The following is a 22,767-nucleotide window of genomic DNA, read 5'->3' as shown; positions in this document are numbered from 1 at the left end:
ACAGAGCGTGTTCAATCCCACGCAGCTGCATCCTTTATGGGAAACTAAGTCAACACAACCCAAATCTACCCTATAATTTCAGTTGTTCACAGTGCTTGGCATATTTACACGGTGGTGGCATGGTTGTTTCATATTTCAAGTTTCTTCTTATGTGGAGTACTTTCAGAGTTGGTCAGGCTTCTTGGCTTGTCGATTTTTACTTAATTCTTTTAGGGATTTATATGTGAGAACAAGCTTCAGTGAGCTTCAGTGAGAACAGGCTGGTGGGTGGGAGGGTTTTGTTTATGAGTTCTAGGAAGGTGCCTAGTGCCTAGTTGATGGCTGAGAAGTGAGGTGTTCACAGTGTGTGTGTGTGTGTGTGTGTGTGTGTGTGTGTGTGTGTGTGTGTGTGTGTATTTGCAAAAGCTGAAATATTCAGCAGCAGGATAAAGAAAGGGACCGATAACTCACAACTTTCAGTTCCATGCTTTTAACACCCAGCATGTCTATCAAAAAACAAACAGCTACACAATGCAGAAAAGCTCCTAGGGTGGCTGCTGGTAGACAACAGCCATGTGCTGCACCCCAGTCTTAACCGAGCAGAGCAGGCAGCAGCGATTAAGAAGGTAGCTATTTCAGTGTTTCACAGTGTCAGGAAACAAAGTATCAAGCCATCAGCTCCCTTTTTAGGTGCAGCACTTCGCTTGCAGCCATATATTGCTTCCAACTGTAAATAATAACGGGGAAGCATGGAAAGAGATCTTCGCTGGCTATGGCTGCCTGAGCTCAGCATATTACATGCCACTCTGGCACTATTTGCTGAGCTGCAGATAATTGTACGTCTTGTTAACAAGTTTCTGTGTATTTTCACTCCATCAGCAGGTTCCTGAATCAATGCCGATAGAAGGTTTGACTAACATCAGCATAATCTGACTTTGATGGAAAGTTTGAAATTTATGCATAATTAAAAATTATATGTCCATTTCCTAATTTCCCAAGAAAGGTAATTAATCCTCTTGGATGTCATAGTATTTAAATCTGGTTCCTCAAAACACATGGTTTCTTTGCCTCTGACTGACTACAGTGCTTAAAACTATGGTTTTAAGACAAAGAGGTACATTTAGGGAAAACCAAGAGTGCCTTTGACACTTGACCCATTGTGGAAAAGATTTAAGGTTTCCAAGATCATGGGAGAAAGGCAACGCTTTTATATTCCCTTTGAGACACTACTGAGTTTCAAAACCATTATATAGTAGTTCCCATTTTCTTATAACTGGAATGTTAAAAGAGAGACTGAATTATTATTTATGGGGAAACACACATACATTTCATTATACGTAAAGTATAGAAGTCTTATTATTTATATCATATGCAAAGTATATGAGTGTTATTGAGCATGTAAAGTCTAGAAGTGTTATTATTCATCAAATATATAAAGTATGTAAAAATGGTGACTTGATTTGATAAGGATGTGGGCACAGAGCTTGCTACAATACACTTAAACAGCCTCATTGCAATAGCACATGGCTGCCATGGAAAGATTTTTTTAAAAAAAGTTATTCTATATTCAATCAAGGAAGACAGTACCAGAGGTGTAAAACATGTTAAGGGTCTAACTGTTTTATTCATGAGAAAACACTTAAATTCTACCCTCTCCTGGGCTTCTAAATTCATGTCACAGAACACTCTCGACTTAATATATTTTCAAGATCCATAGGCAGCTTTGTTTGGAAAGCTGTAGCAAGCAACACACTCTTAAACTTTTATTTTCTTCAGCACTCAGGCTGGCCTTGAACTCTCGACCCTCCCATACTCAGCCCCTGAAAGCTGACATTGTAGACATGCTCCGTGCTTGACTAGCCTGGTTTGTTTTAGCTCTTTCTGTCTATGTCACTTTGCAGTTATGTTCCTCCTGCTGCTTTGCGGTCACTCAGATGCTTTGAACTGAAGGGACAAACGGGATGGCCTTGCAAACCTAAGTGGCTCTTCCTAGCATCAACCAGGAGCAGCAGCTCCTGATACTCCGGGAGAGGCGCTCTGTGCTTGCCAGGTAGAGGAGAGGGCTGGTCTGGTGTTTTTTGGGTAGGACTCCATCTGGCACTACCTCTGTACCAAGACTGATTATGACTAAAATCTGTAGTCCTGGGGTGAGCAAATCTTGACGAGGGAGTGGGGAGATGCTGGTGGCTTTGCTATACTCTGGACTCACCCCCAGTACCGTACACACTGACTCCCAAGCATGGACCAACTCATTACTCACAAAACTCATACACGTGAGCAACACCTACGTACATGACACTCTTCCCCCCCATCTCAGAATGCCTCTTCTTCAAGGCAAATAGTTTTCCCATCAGAAGAAGGCTGCCTGTCCTCCCCAGCCATAGTTGGATCCTGTGAACAACTCCACTTCTACTTCAAACAGGGGATTAATTAAACAATTCCACACATTTCTTCAGCTCACTTCCCAAGGTGAGTGTGATATGTAGTGTCTTTACTTAGGATTCTGAAAGTAAAGTTTTAAATTAAGGTGCCTGTATTAGTTTCTATAATTTGAGAGTATTTATATTTTTAATTAAGTGGCAAAGCTGTTAAACAGCCAAACAAATACAACCTTCAACCTTAAGAAACTGCAAATTAGGATAATTTACATACTGCCAATGGTGATTAGCTTTTGCATACAAAAGACTTGATGGTAAAAACAAATGGATACCAGATCCCATTAGGGCATAGAGCAAACTTTGCAGTCTCTTTCCCATTTACATTGCTTATTTACCTCTGGAACTGTTTTTCAAAAATGCTCACCGAGTTCCCTGCTTGCTCATTGTTGGCCTCATGAAGTACACATTTTTATATATGTAAGGATATCTATTTAAAAACTCGCTTAGCACTTAAGAAATGTCAACTTTTCTAGAATGTTCTAGGGCACTTTTACTTGAAACAACCTCTAAATGTTTCATTGTATAAATTAGAAGCCCAGAGTTACATATTTGAGATAATTTACATGAATTTAGGGTTAGATGTACTATATGAGTTGGAGAAAACTATTCAAGTTTTTGCATAGATAAAAGGACAGAGCCACCAATGGTTAGTATTAAAGGAAAGGCTGGATGGTGGATGCATCTTGGCATCATGCACACCTCTCTGTAGGAAAAGACACCAAAAGAACCGACACCCCTGGTTCTGGAGTCAGCGGGATCTCCTGTGCCTGGGCTGACACTCTTTGGGAAGCTAGGCTTCTGCTTCATAATCCATGGCTCCCTTAGCTCTGAAAACAGTTATGTTCAAAGCACCCTCCACTCGGAACCCAACAGGGCCATTTTCTCAAGGAAGTAAACAGTTTCTCACTGTTGTCTTCTTCAGGATGATGAGTGAAAACTGCATTAGTCTTTTACCCCTGAGACTCTTTTTGGTGGTTTGATCCAGGAAATTTGCTCATTTTTTCCTAAAGGGAGGCTTAATCTGATTATATCTAAACCTTCCCAGGCCAAAATTGGTTTTGGTCCTTTGAGAAAAATAGGCAGCATTATGTCCTGAAACCTTAATGAATAGTAACTTTACAAAGTATTCAAGTGAAACTCTTTTTTAAAAGGTTTAAAGTAAGACTTGGTAACAAACTATGCCAAGAGAAAATTTTAATTTAGTAATTTTAATTTTAGTAGAATTAAAATTTGGGCTAGAAACGTCCTGTTGTGATATGAGTTCACTTCCCTTTAAAGCTTATGTGCCAAGACCTAAATAAACCCTAAGGTTATGACATTAGATGGGGCCTTTGAAGACATTTAAACTTTGAGGTGTGTGGAGACCCCTTCCTGATGTGACCCCACAGGGACAGACACTGTCTGGTGACATGGAAGCAAGATTTCACCAGACACCAAAGGTTCTGAGGCACTGATCTTGGACTTTCTACCTTCCAGAACTCCAAGTAATGTCTCTGGTTAGTAAGTAACCCAGTAGATGGCACTGATCAAGAGAGATTCCTTCTAAAATATTTATTTATTTATGTAATGCATGTGGGTGTTTTCCTGGCTTGTATGTCTGGAATCATGTGTGTTGTTGTATCAGTGGAAGCTAGAAAAAGGGATCAGATCCCCTGGAACTGCAGTTACAGATGGTTAGGAGCCACCAAGTGGATGCTGGGAACCAAACCCAGGTGTTCTAGAGCAGCCAGTGTACTTAACTGATGAGCCATCTTTCCAGCCCTGAGGGATTCCCTTCTAGTTAGAAAGTGATCAGTAGTCAGCAAAAATCACAGCTAAAGGAATATTTACAGGAAGACACCGCACCGGCCTACATTACAGGAGTATGAGATCTTCCTTTTGTGACCTGATGGACACAGGAGCTTCAGTGGTTACAGTCTAGCCCTACCCTTAATTCATTTGAGTTTACATCCTCTATTTCCCATCTGGCTGTTCTGCTCATGCCTGTGCACCCACGGCTCATTGTTCAGAGGAAACATTCTTCCCACCACCTCTTCACTTAGGACATCTTTTTCCTCGCTTGAATGTGATCGTACCTTCAGTCCTGTAAAAAAAAATCCCTTGCTCAAATTTCATATCCTAATTATATCCCATATCCTCCATGAGAACATCTGATGCAATCACTCTTAGTGGTTGGGCTTTTGTGACTTTATGTTGTGCTTTGACTCAGAAGCACAAATTAAGGATTGATCATTTGGGGGTATACTATGTAGTTACTATTTTCTCTACAATGAGATTATATTTCTTTGAAAATGCTGCGGTAAGGATGGTGTATTATATTTCGTTGATTTCTCTGACATCCTTCCTCTCTCCCCATGTCATTCTCATTACCAGAGAGACTGAAGAAACCTTGTGAAATGGTTACTTTGGGAAGATGCTTCATTCTCTGGCTTGCTGGAGAAACACAGAAGGCACAGACATCAGCGGCTCCCAGCATTGTCATGGGCCATATGAAAGGACAGGGTATTGGACTTCCTGCCTTGCAGCTCAGAATGTCACCAAGTCCCACAGAGAGCAGTAAATATGCACAGAGGTGGCATAGAGTGAGGATGGGTTAGCAATGAGGAGGTGGGAGTGGCCAGCACAATCCCTTGCAGATGCACTGAATCTGGAAAGGAGAGAGCACTCGGAAAACGTTCTGTGGGTCTTTTCTGCTGTGAGATTTGTGAAATGCGGTCAGCGTTGGGCTTACTGACAGCACATTTGGTGCAAAGGCAAAAGTCCCCATGCACAGCCTCCAGATTTTGAGACTCTGGGGCTCTTTCTACCCACGAGCACAAGCAGCTTTTTCTGGATCCTCCTTTTGTCTCCCAGTCGCTGCTTTTCCTTGGCATGTTGCTCTGTCCTGTTGCTGAGGGACTCCAGCCTTATGCTGTAAAGTTCATTCCCTCGCTTCTCCCTATAAAGCTTGTTTCATAATCCCCGAGGAAGTCCATGGCTTTAATGGTTGCCTCCCAGGTCTTCCCTTCTCTACACTCAGAAATAAAACCCACCTATAGAGGGAACTAAATCATCAATCAAGGCCATTATAGACATCACGAGCCTCCAGCACTGTATGCACTCTGAGTTCTCACTCATAATAAGCACAGGATTTTATTTGCAAACTAATTTCTCTAGTGAAAAACAATTTAAATTCACACTTTAAAAACAGAGAATCATGCAACACAAAAAATGCATATCAAGGGGGAAAACGTGCTTTTACGTTGTGAAGAAAACACCTCTTCACTATTTAAGTCCTAGACTGAATACCTTCCCTGTGAGGTTTTTCTGCCCTCCTAAACCAGCAAGGTTACACTTTCTTCCTCCAAGCTACCACGTTGCCATCATCCATCCATCCCTTCCTCCAACAAACACTGACATGCTGTTTTGCAGGCATGATTGACTCACCTGAATTTGTAAGGATAAGGAAGACATGTTGCCATGCCTTTGGGCTCCCATCAGGAAAGGGGGGTGGCTAATTTCTAAGACTATTGTAGAAAATAAGATAAATGTACTTAATGACTCTGAGTAAACACACTTCAAATCTGAGGCATCACTGCTATTGTAAAACACACAACAGAGGAGTGTTTAAGCTGCTTGGGGAATAGACACCACAAATGGGGATGGCAGGAACTGAGCACAGAGTTCTACATTGGAAGGTTTTGAAGACAAATATTTTCCACTAGGCAGAGAAGAATGAGACAGGGATTTTATAAACAGCAATGGGCACCACATGTTTTCAGTGGTACCACACTACTTGGCTCTTACTGGTTTAAAGTAGGTGGATTAAAGGGCTATGTATTTTTAATTGTCAGGCCATATATATCTTACACTGAAGAAAAAGCACCTTTTTCTTTCCAAGTGCCCAAGATTTTGAGGGACCTCTTCCATTGATATAATGAAATGTTCTTAAAAATGTGGAGGAAATTGAGTCAGATACAGCCCGGGGGCCAGCTCTGACAGGACCTTGGGTGTCTGTGTGATCGTGGCACATGCGATGGCAGTATGGATCTAAACCTCCTCTGGGATTGGCTCTATTTCAGTTCAGCATGAACAATGTGACCCCTGTGAACTTGAATCTCAGTTGGCAATGCTACTTTGATGGGCAGCGTTGCTTCACTTATTCCCAAGACACTGTCGAAGTACAGTGGTGACTCTTGATCAAGCCTTGCCTTTTTCTGGAAAGGAAAATGGACCAGCTTTCTGCATTTATTATCATTTTCACCTTAATTGAATAACAGTGAGGGGATCTGAACACAAAGATAGAGATGTTAAGGCTCAAAACTGATGTTTGATATCCAAAAACACTCATGTGATCAATTAGCTAATATTTGTGTGTCTCTACTAAATACCTAATCTGAAGTTGACTGTTGAAAATTCAAAGGATATTTGGGTTTTTTTGTTTGTTTGTTCTTTCAGTTCTCTGCATGTGTATGTGTGTGATTTGAGCATGAATGTGGGTATGCCTGTTCATGCGTCTGGGCACATGTGTATTCATGAGTGTGTAGGCCAAAAGCTGATGCTGGAATCTTCCTCCGTGGCTTTTCGCCTTATTCGGTGAGGCAAAGTCTCCCAGCTAAACGCAGAGCTTGTCAGTGTGCATGACTAGTCTTGATCGTTTGTTCCGTGGATCCCCTGTCCTTCTACAGCCTGACTTCCCGGCAGGGGGCCAAGCCAATCAGGCATTTATGAGGGTTCTGGGGATCCAAACTCCTGAACTCTTCCTTGCCTGCAAGGACTTTGACCGTTAACCCTGGTTTCAGAACACCATTTTCTCTAAGTTTTCGGTGTCAACTAGAATTGATCTTATTCGTTTATTAGGCACAAATATGAACTTCATCAAACTGGGAAAGACATTGGAACACTTCATTTTTCCTTTATAATTTAGTCTTGTTATCAAATAGAATGATAAAAGAAGTGTTAGATGTACAAGGAAGTATTTACAGCTAGGGAACTAGACAGTGGACTGATCGTGAATAGACTTCCCAAATAAACATGTGGAGTGTAATTTCTGTAAGAACAACCCTATTTGCTCCTACAAAAATGATCAAAATAGGACTTAGTACAAAAATCTCTTCTGTGTTTTTAGATGTTATATGTCTATATATTGCTTCTTCTCTGCAAACAGTTGGTCTTTTAGTGGATTTTTTTTCCTTTGGTTTTTTTTTTTTTTTTCTCTTGGGATTTTTATTCGTTATTTCTTACTCTTTAGACATTCTTGCTCTGCATCCTGGACTGACCCAGAACTTGCTGGAGTTCGATATGGTCTCAAGCTTGTGGTCCCCCTGCATCAGTCTCTGTTGCCAGATCATAAGGCCATGCAATCATAACCAGCACTTAAAATTCATTTTAAATAGATTAGAACAATTCAGATGAAACTAATTTGTGCTTCAGTACTTAACAATTATGAGAAAAATAATAGTGATTAACCTTTTAAATAAAGACTTCTTTCAAAGTTTATTCCATAAATAATTATTATGAGCATGAAAGTTTTAAGTGATTATAATAAAACAATTACCAATTTTAAATCAGTTATCATTTTAAAAATGATTTTATTTTACTTTTGATGTGTGTGTGTGTGTGTGTATGTGTGTGTGTGTATGTGTGTGTGTGTGTATGTGTGTACATACATGTGAGTGTAGATGCCAGCAGAGGCCCAAGCAGAGTGTCAGGTCCCGTGGAGCTGGGGACAGATCTGATCTCTGAAGGAGCAGTAAGGCTCATAATGAATTCTTTCTGCAGCCCCACAAATCAGTTCTCGGTATTTATAATTGTTGGAATGCTAAATTCCAGGCATATATCTGGTTTTCTATCCAATTTGTTCTTACAAAAATGATCAAAACAGGATTGAAAAACTATGGCTTCATTTCTTAAAATCAATATAAGTAATTTTTTAAAATTTCACATTACATAACACGTGTGCCTCCCTATGTGTCGTTGATCAGGGAGACCTCAGGGGCTCCACCAAACATTTAAGCCACGGCCATTGTTCTCGGGTTGTCCACCAGAATTTGATGATAAGACCCTAAGACAGAAGATGCTACACGCTTTGTTACATGACATAGATAAATCAGCTGGGACTATGATGGAAGTTTTTCCACTGCAGGCTAGTGTTCCTGATATCAGAGAATGCCATGCAGGTTGCTGGGGGCAAAAACTATCAATAGTCATAGCCAACTCTAAACCCTAGGAGCTATGAGGGTTTAGAGTTGGCTAAGACCAAACTCTAGTCAGGTAAAATGTGCCCTCAGGTATAATAGTGCCATGACTATTGTGAGGATAGCCAACTTCTTTCTAATTGCTCCAAAGGAATGAACCCATACCTGGTACTGTAAACCTGATCAAGAGTCTGTGGCTGGTGGGACCATAGGTCCTAGGGGGAATCCACTCTCATTGTTTTTCTAAATTCTGATATTAGACTGCCTTATGAATATTCATATTTATGTCTATAGATCAGTGCTGCACTCGGCCTTCATTAGAGAAGCTCCTCCTTCTCTCACCTATGGTGGTTAATGCAGAGATCATCATTTGTCAAGGTGCAAAAGTATAAGTGATGGAAGAATGCTGAGGCCCAAAGGGGACATTTATGTGCCCCCTTTAAGGCACAGGGAATTTCTCAGAAGAAAGGGTGGAAAGAATGCACAGGCTAGAGGATGGGGAGATGTGCACCAAATAAACATCTGCTAGATATGACAAAGCCATTGTACTCATAGGCTCAGTACAGATGTAGTTACCTGTTACAAGACTTGCACAGATTGGGCCCTTCAACATAGCATCATGGACTGAAGAGGAGCTTATGAGGCCCCAGTGCTTCCCGAGGGTCCTTTGGAAACTATTATTTGCTGGGGTGGGAGGCAGTATATACTTTTCTTTGGTGGTAGAACCAACTGATAAGTTGTCTATACTCCAGTAAATAACCTCCCACTCATGGTCATGCAACTAACTCCAATACACTCAGTGGGTCACCACACAAAGAATATGCATGGGAGTAGGAAGTGATGTGTTAGGAAGTAGAAGGATTTCAGTGAGAGAGAAAAGCAGAGTAAGAGAGGGGAAGGGGGCATGAAAATGACCAAAATTCACTATATACATGTATAAAACTGTCAAAGAATGAACTAAGAAAATAATGATGACATGCTCCTTTTTGAAACTGAAAAATTAAGATAGGCTAAGGCCCTTTTGTGCTATACTATATAACACCATGGCATTAATCAGTTGCATACTAGCAGTTTCCAGCATCATTGATCCCAATTCCACGTTTGACTGATGGTACCAATGCCAGAAGTCCTCATAAAGCAATAAATACGGGAAGAAAGGTTGTCAAGATTGCCAGCAGGTAAAGTCACTTGGTACTATTTCTGATAACCCTTGTTCAATCTCTGGGACCCATATGATGAAAGAACAGTCTCCTGCAAGTTGCCTTTTGACCCTCACATGTGAACTCATGTCGGGTACTGTGAATTGGGTACCAAACCTGTACCTGTCTAGGTCATAGGCACTGGAGGAGAATATAATACTTTTATTCTGCTAAATGGGCACAGCAATAAACTTTCCTGCAAGTTGTTATACATATACCCATATACCCATATATCAGTGCATCCCTTAATGTCCATCAAAGCTTATTTTTTGCAGTTAATATTGATTATATAGAGACCCACATCTGCCAACACTTAGAATAAAAGCCCATGGAGTATTCAGCTCTAAATGGGACATTTATATCATGCCATCTCCATGTAAGGTGCAGGGATGATTGAGGAAGAGGGGGCAGAAAGATTATAATAGCTAGAGGTAGTAGACATCAGCAGCAAAATAGTATTAACCAGATATGACAGGGCTGCTGCATAAATGAATTTATAGTGACTGAGACCGTATGCACAAGGCATGCACAAGATCAAGCCAACCCAAATGCCAGCTTGAATAGGGGAGGGGCTTACGAAGTCCCACCCCTAGCTGAGGAGCTACTGGCAAATGATGGCTGCTTAGGGAAGAAGAGTATGTTTTCTTAAAGGATGCAGGCATTGAGAGACTGACTACCCATACTCTGGTAGAATGTCTTTCACCCATGCACAGACAGTTTACACTCAGTGGATTCATTGGCCTTAAAAAAAAAAAAAATACCTGAAACTGTGAGGGAAAAGTGTCGGTGGGATAAGGGAGGAATTATAGAGAAGCATTCCTTTAATAATTTACTTCAGAAGTAATGATAGTTATGTTTTTAATGTTTTGTGCTTGCTGTATGGTTTTACATTCTTAGCAGCACTGGACACGGGTTCCAGGGTCTCTCTAACTAGTACTTGTTATCTTTTGTTTGGTTAGTGAGAGCCATCTTAACATGTATGAGGTGATGTCTCACTGTGGATTTACACTCCTCTTACGATTGTTGATGTTAAGCATCTTGTCATATACCTGCTGGCCGTTTATCTTCTTTGGACAAACACATAGTGCTATATTTACTTGCTCCTGAATACTAATTAGTGAAAACTCTGTGATAAGTGACAGTGCTTTTTTAAATTACAATTTGAAGAGAATGTCATTCTGGGTGTTTCTTTCTGCAGGCCAGTTTCAGAGCACAAGACATTGCCGTACAGCCTAGGATTACTGTGCCACTGGCCAGGGCTCTGTTCGCAGGGAGAGCCTGAGGATGCGTACCAGCCGGCATTGTCCTTGGCGTCAGCCTTTGCAATTAAGCACAACTCTCTCCTCTCAAAAGCGATTTACAATTCTGTCATTCATAAATTATTCCAAGTCCTTGCTGCATTTATTTTTATTTTCTGCCTCATTCTCTTGGGTTAGTATCTTCTACAAGCTTATTTCAACCATGTGAAGGAGATTTTCCTACTACTTGCTGTACTTCCTGGGTATCAATGAATGCCCACATCGTCATATTCTGGGGCTTCAAAAGTTGCCTTTGATGGACCCATCAATTAACTTCAAAGTATGATTTGCTGTTTGTGCCGCCAGGATAAAGATGGACTTTGCCATTAGATGTATCTGTTCAATCCTCAAGTTCCTTCTATTCTGTTTTTCTGGGCCCTCTCTTCTACAGAGGTTTTACTTATATCTTCTGGAAATTTGACAACTAACAATACAAGAGCAAAGTTTTGGGATGAACTGAAAAAAATGAGTGTCGCTACCCAGTCTGGTTCACAATATCAGGGAAACCCACGCTCATCACACTGAGTCTTAGCTCAGAGGTCACAACTCTTTCTTGAGCATGAAAGTTGGAAATGAAAAGCTTAATCAGACTCCAGGTCTAATGCTCCCCAACTACACAATCTTGAATAACTTATGCAACCCCTTTGTGTTTCCATTGTTCATTTTAAAATAAGGATAAAAACCACTCTCAGAATGATTGTGAGAGGAAAAAAATTTCTGGAATTATCGATTCAATCTTTCCTAAACTGAAAACAGTTTATGGTAGTTATATGCAGATTACTTCCAATTGCAGCAGAATCTCTCCCATTTGTAAAATTTCACAGTATGTTTTAGTGGAAAGAAGAGGAATACTTTTAGCAATTGCTCTATACACACCCCTGTTTATGCCTTTTTAAATTCCAAATGAGAAAGTTCTCAGTTAAGCATCCTTTCTTCTTTTATCCTTCATTTATTTAATACAAATAAATGGCAAATAAAGAAGTTTATAAGAGTAACTTAACTAGAAATCAATCCATATAGTTGTATAGCAAAGTCAGGCTAATGGTTTAGGTCTGTGATCCCAGATGCATGAGAGTCAGTAGGTGTCACAAATTGAATGGCCTGAGGATCATACATTCAAGGTCTAACTGAGTTACAGAGTGAGTTCAAGGCCAATCTGGGAAACTTAGTGAGACCCTCTTTCAAAATAAATAAAAGCTAAAAATAGATCATAGGATATATTTTAGTGGATGAGTACTTGCTTAGCAGGTGTGGGAGCCTTAGGTTCGATATCCCAAACTGCAGGTAATGGTGCACACTAGGCAGATGTGTGGCTTGGTACCAAATGTTCCCAGATGCTAAGCCTTGCTCTGATATCTGCTTGTGGATATCAGACCAGATGCTTCACCCTTTGTCCCACTGTCCTTGTGAATGGATATTATAATATGTCTCTCATAAAGTTGCTGCAAATACTTCTTAAAGAAATGATATGCACGTTTCCTGCATCTCTTGTGTCTCTTCACCTTTCTAGTATAACATCACATTGGATTTAGCTTTATTATTATTTTTTCACTTTCTAGGATCTTAAGATTAAAAAATGAGCTTTCTCCTCCAGCCGAGCAAGATGCCCAGAGGAAATAAGGCCCAGGGGAAGAAGGTAGCCCTAGCCCGGCTGTCATGAAGAAGCCAGAGGCCAAAATGTTGGTGACTCCTCTGTTTGAGAAAAGGCCTAACAACTTCAGTATTGGAGAGGACATCCAGCCTAAAAGAGACCTCACTCACTCATCAAATGGCCCTGTTATATCAGCCAACAATTGCCAAAGGGCCATCCTCCATAAGCTGTTCAAGGTAACCCCTTTCGTTAACTAGTTCCTCTGGGCCCTGGACTGGCAAACAACTACCCAGCTGCTAAAGCTTGGCCACAAGTACAGGCCAGAAGCAAAGCTGGAGAAAAAGCAAAGACTGCTGGTCTGTGCTGAGAAAAAAAGCTGGTGGCAAAGGGGACGTACTCACTAAGAGACCATCTGTCCTTTGAGCAGAGGCCAATACAGCCACCACCTTGGTGGAGAACAAGAAGGCTCATGGTGGTGATCATCCACAGTGTAGACCCCATGGAGCTGTGGTGTCTGTCCTTCCTGCCCTGTGTCGAATGATGGGGTTCTCTGACTGCATCATCAAGGGAAAGGCGAGGCTGGGGTGTCGGCTCCACAGGAAGATGTGCACCGCTGTTGCCTCCACACAGGTTAACCCAGAAGACCAGGATGCTCTGGCTAAGCTGGTGAGAGCCATCAGGACCAGTAATGACAGATATGATCAGGTCCACTGTCATTGGGGACAACATTCTGGGTCCTAAATCTGTGGCTTGCATTGCCAAGCTGGAAAAGGCAAAGGCCAAAGAGCTGGCCACTAACATGGGTTAAATGTACACTGCTAAGTTTTCTGTACATAAATAGAATTTTAAAATTGCCCTCCAAAAACCATAAAATCATAATAGTTGATAATTTTCAGGGCACCTTCCTTCAAGATATTTTAACATCTTTAGAATGACTACATTTTCATGGATACTGATTAGGCTCTAGGCTTTTTTATTCTTTAAAATTAGTTTCATCTGTAGAGGCGATTCAGTGTTCTAGGCTACTGGGAGAATCTTATTGGCAACCTGCCTGGAAGGTGGAAAAATGATTTACTGTGTCAGCGTAAGGAAGGCAAGAGTAGTGGGTTGGGAGACCTGATACTTTAAAGATTTGTGTGTGTGTGTGTGTGTGTGTGTGTGTGTGTGTGTGTACATGCACTCATATGCATATGCTCACATGTGTGGGGGTGCTGATGGAGGCAACAAAGAAGCATCAGCTGCCCTAGAGCTATAGCTACAGCTTCAAGCCACCCAATGTAGGTGATGGGGCTGAACTGTCCTCTAGAAGAGGAACAAGTGTTTTTAGCCGCTGTGCCATCTCTGAGCCCTGAGACTCGATATTTTATAACTTAATTCAGGCACTCCCTCTCTCTACCTAGATTCTTGTTCTTTTATATAAAAAAGAGTCGGATTGGATGGTGGCTAAAATCCCTTGACACTCTTTAGTATATTGTTTCACAATAATAACTCAAAACTTGGGAGAAGCAGCTTCCTGGCAGATATCAGGCACATATCATACAGTGGACTGAGCCATATGAAATGCTCATGTAATATATTTATTATGTCAATACTTTGGTGATAGGCATTTCAATAATGATTGAATGAGCATTAACTTAATCTTCCAACAAGTACTCTCATAATTTACAATAGAATATCTTTCTTATAGCATTATTTTAACAAGTGATTTAAGGAAGGAAGGAAGAAAGAAAGAAAAAGAAAGAGAAGGAAGGAGAGAAAGAGAAGGAAAGAGAAAGAAAGAATAACAGAAAGAAAGAAAGACAGAAAGAAAGAAGGAGAAAATATTTAAATAAACTTTCCCAATGGCTCTGTACTCTCCTGGCTTTGTGTCGTGGTTCTACCACTCCTGCCTGAAGATGACAGATTGTAGAGCAATGCAGACCTCCTGTATGCATATGAAGCATCACAGCTCAGCCTGATTTTTCTCTGAATAAAGGTGCCTTTGGAGTTCTAAATGGGACAGATCTGATGGGTTTCGATTCCAAAGAAACCAGCACAATAAATCAGTGTACCTAAAAATACATTCTTAAGGAGATTCCGCATTCTCGAACTTTTCCTCACTATCACATGATCCAGTGTGTTAATAACCTGCAATTCACAAATGCATCTTTCCCAATCATCCTTTTTCCTTAAGTGTCAGGCCATTTGGGTCAGCTATTTGGCCTGACAATCTACACCTTCCCTCAAGTTTAAGTTGAGTAAAAACATTCTGTTCTCACTCATCTCCTTTATTCTGCTATCATAAGTAACACACAATGCAACCTTAACAGATTTTTGAGATGCAAACATACTAATTTTGCTGAATTGGTTTATGGTTGGTGCTTATGAACCTGCCAAGTCTATGCAGCTCTCCCAGTCAGTGCAAGATATTCTCAACAAGACTCCTGGCATTGTTACTCCGATTCTATTTGAAGGTTTCTAGGGTGGGAGTTCACGTTGGTGCAAATCAATTTGGAACATTGCTGCAGAGCTCTAACGTTGGCTTGTTTTTGCTTATGCTGACTTGAAATCTTCCTGTAAATGATGTCCCTGTGTCTTATTTCTTTTCTCTGTTTTGATGTGCAGCAAGCTTACTATTCACACTTCAATGGTAACCACTGGAAGCTGTGAAGTGGTGTTTGTAATAAGCTTTCTTGTAGTGCTATCAATAGATTGCCAACCCCCAAAATAACAACACAGAGATTGATTATTAAATAGGAAAGCTTAGCCTTACCTTAGGCTTAAGCCACTAGTTCTTAGAACTTACATTAACCTGATTCTATTAATCTACATTTTACCATGTGGCTTTTTACCTTTCTTGCATTCTGTACATCTGACTCCCTCTGTGTCTCATTGGTGTCTCTTCTTCCTAGAGTCCTTCTGTCCCCCTAAGTCCCGCCTACCTTTTCCTAACTAGCTATTGGCCATTCAGCTCTTTATTAAACCAATCAGAAGGTGCCTTGGGAAAAACACATCTTCACAGTGTAAACAAATATTCCACAACAGGTGTCTGCATTTCCCTTCTGCCTGTGCTTTCTGGAGAAACTATTCCTTTATCTTCGTACTATTTCTAAGATGCCCTTTGCTCAGTTCTGGACATCCCTGATGCTTTCCTTTGAATGTGATGTCCCAAAAGAAAACCTGTACCTCAGAAATGACCTGAGAGTATAGAGAGCAGGGGAATTAAGATGACCTACTTAAAATTGCAGTTTCTCCTTCTGGTGATAATAAAATTGTCTTCTATTATACCAACTTTTGGGCATTCACAACTGAAATGTAGATAGAATGACAGATCAACCCAAGAGCACTGTTGAGTAGCAGAAGCATGTATGGGACTGTAGTGGACCTGAGCTCAGGACAGAGGACACTGGTAATTTTAATTTTTCAGCTTGCTTTCTGAATGCAGTCCTCAGTTCACTAAAACTGAAGACAATTTTGCAGTCTTAAAGAACAAGAGTTAAAAGATTTATGACAGAAACTGGAAATTAAAGAAGAAAATTCTGGAAAGAAAGCTATGGGAGTGGAGTCTAATTCTGAAAATGATTCCTTCCTCTCAAATTGCTGGATAGACTCTGAAAAGTGCACATGTGAACAGACTACAAGCTGTCCTGCTGTGGGGAGAGGTGAGAAAAGATAGCATGTGTACCCCACAGATAGCACCACCCCAGTAATGGGACTTGGAATTATCTAGTTGACTGCTTGCTGAATCAAAACATTATTTTTGGAAGGGACATAAGAAAATTCTTAGTCTCTTACACCATGAGTTAGAATACTCAGGATGTAATCCAAAATTACAAGGCAGAGAAACAGAACAACTATTTTCATGTGTAGGAGCACATTTAACCGATAGAGACCAAGTTCACCATGACTTAGGTGCAGGAATTAGCAAAGATTTGAGGCAGCTATTTTAATATACAGCTAAAGGATAATACAACTAAAGAATAAGCAAGCACAAGCCAACGAAATTCCCACCCTGGTGACATTGTTAAGCCTCTAGGAATAGCTCCTCACTTGCATTATTAAAGGTTTCACATGTTCTCACTTGCTACAGCATCATGGCAAGCTTCATCCAAGAAAAAGCACTTATCCACATTAAACATCAAAATATCAAGAAAAGAAAGTGATATTACTTCTCAAGGTCCTTGGGTTACTGTAAAGTGATAATTCTCTTACCATTGTGTCAAATGTGTTAGATGGTCCTTGACCTAGAGAAGTTTAATGTAGAATGCTGTTTTGGGAGTATATACTTAGATGATCCCATCATAGTCACTAAAAAGAAGTACAAATAACAAAGAATACAATAACTTTTACTGGGGCAGGGACCTAGAGGATTTCCCTTAGATCTCAGATTTCAGGAATGGCAGGAATTTTCCAGAGAAAGAGAAGGAACTAGGAGTGTAAAGAGAGAGAGAGAGAGAGAGAGAGAGAGAGAGAGAGAGAGAGAGAGAGAGAGAGAGTCACTCAAATGCCAGGAAGCTGAAGATGAGGAGCTCTGTCTAGCTGCAATGTGGAGTTGTATTGTAAGGTAACCAAGAACTGAGGCTGGAGAGGCAGGTGGATAATAATCTATGAAGAGTTCCCACCAAAATCAGTTATGGAAGCCAAATTCATGCCCTTTGTGCTGTGAGAATATCCAAACTTAAAATACAATAGTAGGCTAGATTAGAGAGATGAAACTCAAGTTCCCCAGCAAAAGGTCCAAACTGAGACATTTGTATAACTCATTGTACATAGACTCACTCCCGGCAGGGGTGAAAGGAACCCTCATACATTGTGTTCACCAATAACAATTATCAACCACAGAAAGAAAAATTCTGTTGTGTGTTTTGTTCAAAAGAAACAAAAATAAGCGGATGAGCACTTCAAGAGCTTAAAATGTTAGAAGAGCCTGTAGGGGATGGATACACAGGTTCATAATTACTTTAAAGTAAAAAGTAGTCATACAGTGAAAAACCTACAACCTTGACGAAAGAAAAGATTGGTTTGTAAGAAAGGAAAATGTATAGAAATTGCAAAGCTAACTGAAATGTAGAAAACCACCAGTGATTTCTTTAAAAATGGGTTGTCAGTACACAGAAAAAAAGTACGTAGACTATAGCTCAGAATGAAGAGACTAGTGGTGAGTGAGAGCGTGGCAGATAAACTCTTGAGGTGGATCCAGTGCTCTGCCTCCTTGTATACCTTCTTTGGTCCATTCCCTCTGTGTCTGTCAGGTTTCTAACCCACGGAACACACTGAAGGTTACAGGATGAGATGCTAAGCATAGGACCCAGGTGACAAGGGTGTACTGCTTTTAGTTTAAGGAAATAACATTGCAGAGCAGCAGACAAATACCACATATGGCTTGTACACAGGTATCCATGGAACCATAAAATTCAATATATCTACAATATGAATCTCAAGTTTATATTTTGAGCCCAGATTGAATCAAGTCTGAGGTAGTAGCACATACAAATTATATTGTAGTTGTCCTTCAAAGCCTTATAGTCATTCACTTATTCAGTGGATCAATCTTTCAAACAGCTTTCACCATATTGAACTAACCACCCTACAGAACTGCACTTTGTCGCCAACAATCATTAGGTCATACAGCTTTGGACTTTGTTCTTGGAGACCTGTGTTTGCATTTGATACTACATTTGGTATAGATTTAAAAATCTCCTTTCACTGGTCCATGTTACTTGGGTAGCCTCTTCACTGTCCTTTAATCCATTTCTATGTAGAAGTTCAAGTGTAAGTGAGAGTGTAAGTGTAATTGTTACTTTTCAGACTGAAGCATTTCAAAGACTCCTTAATGTTCTTGGGATGAAAAGCCATCATCTTTCCCTGACTTCTAAGCTTTCTCCCACTTGGTTCTGCAGCTTAGTCTTCCTATGCTCTCCCTCTGCTTTCCAGCCACACTGTCCAACCTTTACAGCTTTTCCTGCCTGGAATATTGTCTGCCTATTTTTCCTTTCCAACCAGGTTCCTACTTACCTTCACATCTCATTGTAGTATTTAGCAAGCTTGTCTTCTCGACCTTCTACAGCCAGCTTTAATTTTGAACAAAAATTCCTTGCTGCACAGGCTCCAAAGTGGGCACCTACTTCCATCACAACACTGGCTGAAGAACTGCCCTTCTTGATTTTTCTGCCTTCCCTACCTTCTTTTCCTTTTGGCTTTATGTTGGCAAGCATCATGTCTAATTCATGGTTGTTTACCCAGGAATTGCCAAGGAATGTCATATCGTAAGTATTCATTAAATCATTTGTTGAGTAAGTAAAAAAGGTTGTGAAGAGCAATAAAGCCATATGTATTGGAATTGACATTAGCAGTTGAAATAGAATTCTTCTCTAAATTATTAAATTCAAATTGTATGTAGCACTACTTCCAGAAAAATCTTTAATTTTGAAGTATTGAGATAAATAACTTCTATGTCAGGGATCTCTTAATGAAAAAATTGGAATGAGAGAGACTTTTATTGATGTAGTATTGAAAAAAGAGTAATTGGGAAAAATGATGTACTTAAAAATGGCTTCTCACGATCCCAACCCAGATTTTTGAACCAATACTACCTGAATTTACTTTTCTCTTTACAATCAAAACATGGCATTTCTCTAAATCCCCATTTTCTCTACTTCTCTTTTCTTTATCGGAGAGAGGGTGGTTAAATCCACTCCCCATTTACACACTCACAAAGGAAGAAGACCATCAATACCCATCACAATATGGTAGGGTACATGTTAAAGATGAAACACCAGCAAAATGAAATGAGTTTTTATTCAATCTGTCATAGAAATCTGATCTACAAGTACATGTGTGAATGTGTGAATAATCAAGTGAGTGAACTTCTGTCCCTTAGGTGAGATGATCCTTCCTCATGACCAGGTCAAACTAAGACCAGCTTATATAAGACAACAGCAAGAACCAATGAGGTTGTGATAGAAGCAATGTAAGTCAACAGGAAGAACCAATGAGGTTGTGATAGAAGCAATGTAAGTCAACAGGAAGAACCAATGAGGTTGTGATAGAAGCAATGTAAGTCAACAGCAAGAACCAATGAGGTTGTGGTAGAAGCAATGTAAGTCAACAGTAAGAACCAATGAGGTTGTAGTAGAAGCAATGTAAGTCAACAGTAAGAACCAATGAGGTTGTGGTAGAAGGAATGTAAGTCAACAGTAAGAACCAGTGAGGTTGTGATAGAAGCAATGTAAGTCAACAGTAAGAACAAATGAGGTTGCTTTCTGTTTTAGAATCACTTGCCTGACAAGGAGAGTCCATGGAATATGGCCCTCACTGTCATGGTGTTTATTTGCAATGGTATACATGGGGAAAGAGTAATGAAGAGATGAATACTCATATGTGTTTCTGGTGTGTGTGTGTGTGTGTGTGTGTGTGTGTGTGTGTGTGTGTGTGTGTGTGTGTCTGTCTGTCTGTCTGTCTGTCTGTCTATATGAGTATGCCTGCTTGTGGATCTTTTATTGTGTAACCCACAGTCTAAGCAAATAAAGACACACGCCACCAGAGAATGACAAACAGAACATGCAGAAGAAAAGACTTTATTTTTCTGCGAAAATGTGTAAAATCCTTAGTCACATAAACATACTTGAACTATGGAGAAATAAGGATAATGGAGAGAGTATTTAGCAAAAAGCTATCAAATGATAAGACAGTTGAAAAACAGAAGAGCAATTGACAATTACAGTGACAACAGAAGCATTAGAACTGTACAGAGAAAGACATCATGGGTAAATCCTCCTTAAATATATTCTGTAAGGAACAGATCACATCCAGAATGGTCTGTAAGAACGTAGTTGAAGATATGTGTAGAAGGGAGTGAACACAAAACTCTACATATGGTCCTTGACTACAATCCACTTAATACTAATTGCAATACTTAGGAATGCAAATACTTTTGGAAAAGTTTCCCTAACTTCCTGGCCACAAAGTCCTACTTTGCAAGAGGCTATTTGAAGCTGTGGTGTGGACACAAAGACTTACATGTGAGGAGAACGATGAGAATTGAACAAAAAAAGCTCAATGTCACTACGAGTTGGAAATGATTGCCGCAGGGTGAGGGCTGCTACATACAATTTATAACTAGTGAGGAGTGGAAAAAGAATGCAGTTTATTTACGTTCATAGTACATTAGCTTGTCCTTTGTCTGACTGGTGTATATAGATTCACCTTGGTATTTCCACAGCAAAAGGACTTCCTTAAAGCCATCATGACTCAGTGAGCATTGACAGCATGCAAAGGAAGTTACCCTCACGCTTTCAAACCAGGGCAGCTCCGGAGGACATAGACACATTGACAGAAGGGCATCTTGTGGGCCACAGATGTTTCAGTGGTGTCAGGAGTTTATTCAGCAGGTCAAAGTGTTTCCCCCTCAATGAACACTAATAACATCTCCTTTGGAAATATACCCTACCCAAAGATAGTAAGCATGAATAATCGGACAGGGAAAACTTGACGGAAAAGTCAAAACCCCCACAAACGTATCAGTAGCTAACAGAGAGTTTTCAGTTGCAATGGAAAAAAGGGGAAACTTTAAATGAAAAAAAAAAAATAGAGAAAGGCCTATCTGCTGTTTTCTGATGGAAAGAATGGCCCTTGAAATCAGAAATGATGCTCAGGAGGGATAATGTGAGCACTGACCCTAGGTCATCTTTCCCCCACATTATTGGAAATAAACTCCCCTCTTCTTCATGAAGAAAAGAACTGTCCACAGTTAATTTGAATATCTTTTCATAAAGACACACATGACTATAAAAATGTTCATGGATATTATCAAATTTTCATGTTACATATAACTGATGAGAACAAAGAGCACACACCGAATTCGAAAGAGGTAAACTGTAAACAGGAAGAGAAGGACATGCAAAAGTGGAGTGGAGAGAGATGGTTTTCTAATCACAGTGAAAACCGTTCAACACGGAAGCATTAAGGATAACAGGGCCTTAGGACTCACTACAACGGGTAATGAGATATTTCTGGCTATATTAAGAACATTCTTTTCATTTTAAAAAAGTAGCACAGGAAAATATCTTATAAAGACTTGAAGTGATTGTGGTGTGCTTAAAAGAGGTTTGAATGCATTTTCATCCTCAAGATGTATTCTATCTTGTTTCCCGGAGACCTACATTGAGACAGGGCATTTCTTGCAAGTCAATGTTTTACCACTTGGGAATGCTCATGCATGTGTTAATAATTATCCTGGGCACCCCACTCTACAACTGGCTCATCATTCATGCGCAGAACCAGGTAGGACAGGAGTTGAAAGAGGTTTTGCCACAGTAAGAGGGACACGTAAAAGGAAAGGCCGCTTACGTCCAGTTCACAGCGCTCACCCGCGAAGGCCACGTCACAGATGCACTGGAACCTGTTGACCAAGTCCCTGCACAGGCCTCCATGGAGGCAGGGGTCAGAAGCACACTCATCAATGTCCTCTTCACACCTTGAGAATGAATGGAAAAGCAGAAGCCCAGGGCTGGGTGAATAAGTGAGCTGTGAGATGGAGCGATGGTTTGTCTCTCTCCCTTACACGGCACAGAGTGACCACCAGTTCCACTCAATTATACATACTAGAGAATTTCAAAGATTCCTTCAGAGCCCTGTAATACATTTTGAGTTTTGTGGAAATTAGTCACAGAGATGGACAGACATGGACACACACGTTGAGTTAATTAGAATAAGAAAATGACTGCAAATATTTAGAAGCCCTGTTTGTCCCTTAAGAGCACTGTTGGGTTTGTTGCCTTGTAAATGCCAGCTTTATTAGGAAGACACTGGCAGGGTGACTTTGCCAGCCTGGAATCTACAGGTCAGAGGAAACCCTGACTGTAAAGGTTCTGTCTCCGACTTGGTTAATTCTGGGAGATACTGAATTATTTTCCTTTGAAATTCCATTTTTTAACATGAGCAAAGGTAAGAAACATGTTAATAAATCTGTGTTCCAGTGGTGACACAGAACTCTGAATATTCTAGTAAGTGCTTTCACATATGACTTTTCTGAAAGAAGTACCATCCACACTAAGGTATTTGAGTACCAGGACACTGCCCACCTCCTTTTCTTCCAACATTTTTTTC

The 22,767-nt window shown here is 40.3% G+C and overlaps 1 protein-coding gene across 1 annotated transcript in view; it reads right to left on the bottom strand.

Moving 5' to 3' along the window:
• Positions 1 to 22,767, bottom strand: part of Crb1 (crumbs cell polarity complex component 1) — a 146,714-nt gene that overhangs the window by 12,793 nt on the left and 111,154 nt on the right. The window contains exon 11 of the mRNA XM_059280190.1: positions 22,009 to 22,135. Coding sequence (XP_059136173.1) covers positions 22,009 to 22,135 — 127 coding nt within the window. The remainder of the gene's footprint in view (positions 1 to 22,008; positions 22,136 to 22,767) is intronic.

Source organism: Peromyscus eremicus, chromosome 15, assembly GCF_949786415.1.
Source record: "Peromyscus eremicus chromosome 15, PerEre_H2_v1, whole genome shotgun sequence".
Taxonomy (NCBI): domain Eukaryota; kingdom Metazoa; phylum Chordata; class Mammalia; order Rodentia; family Cricetidae; genus Peromyscus; species Peromyscus eremicus.
This window is presented reverse-complemented; position numbering and strand designations above follow the sequence as displayed.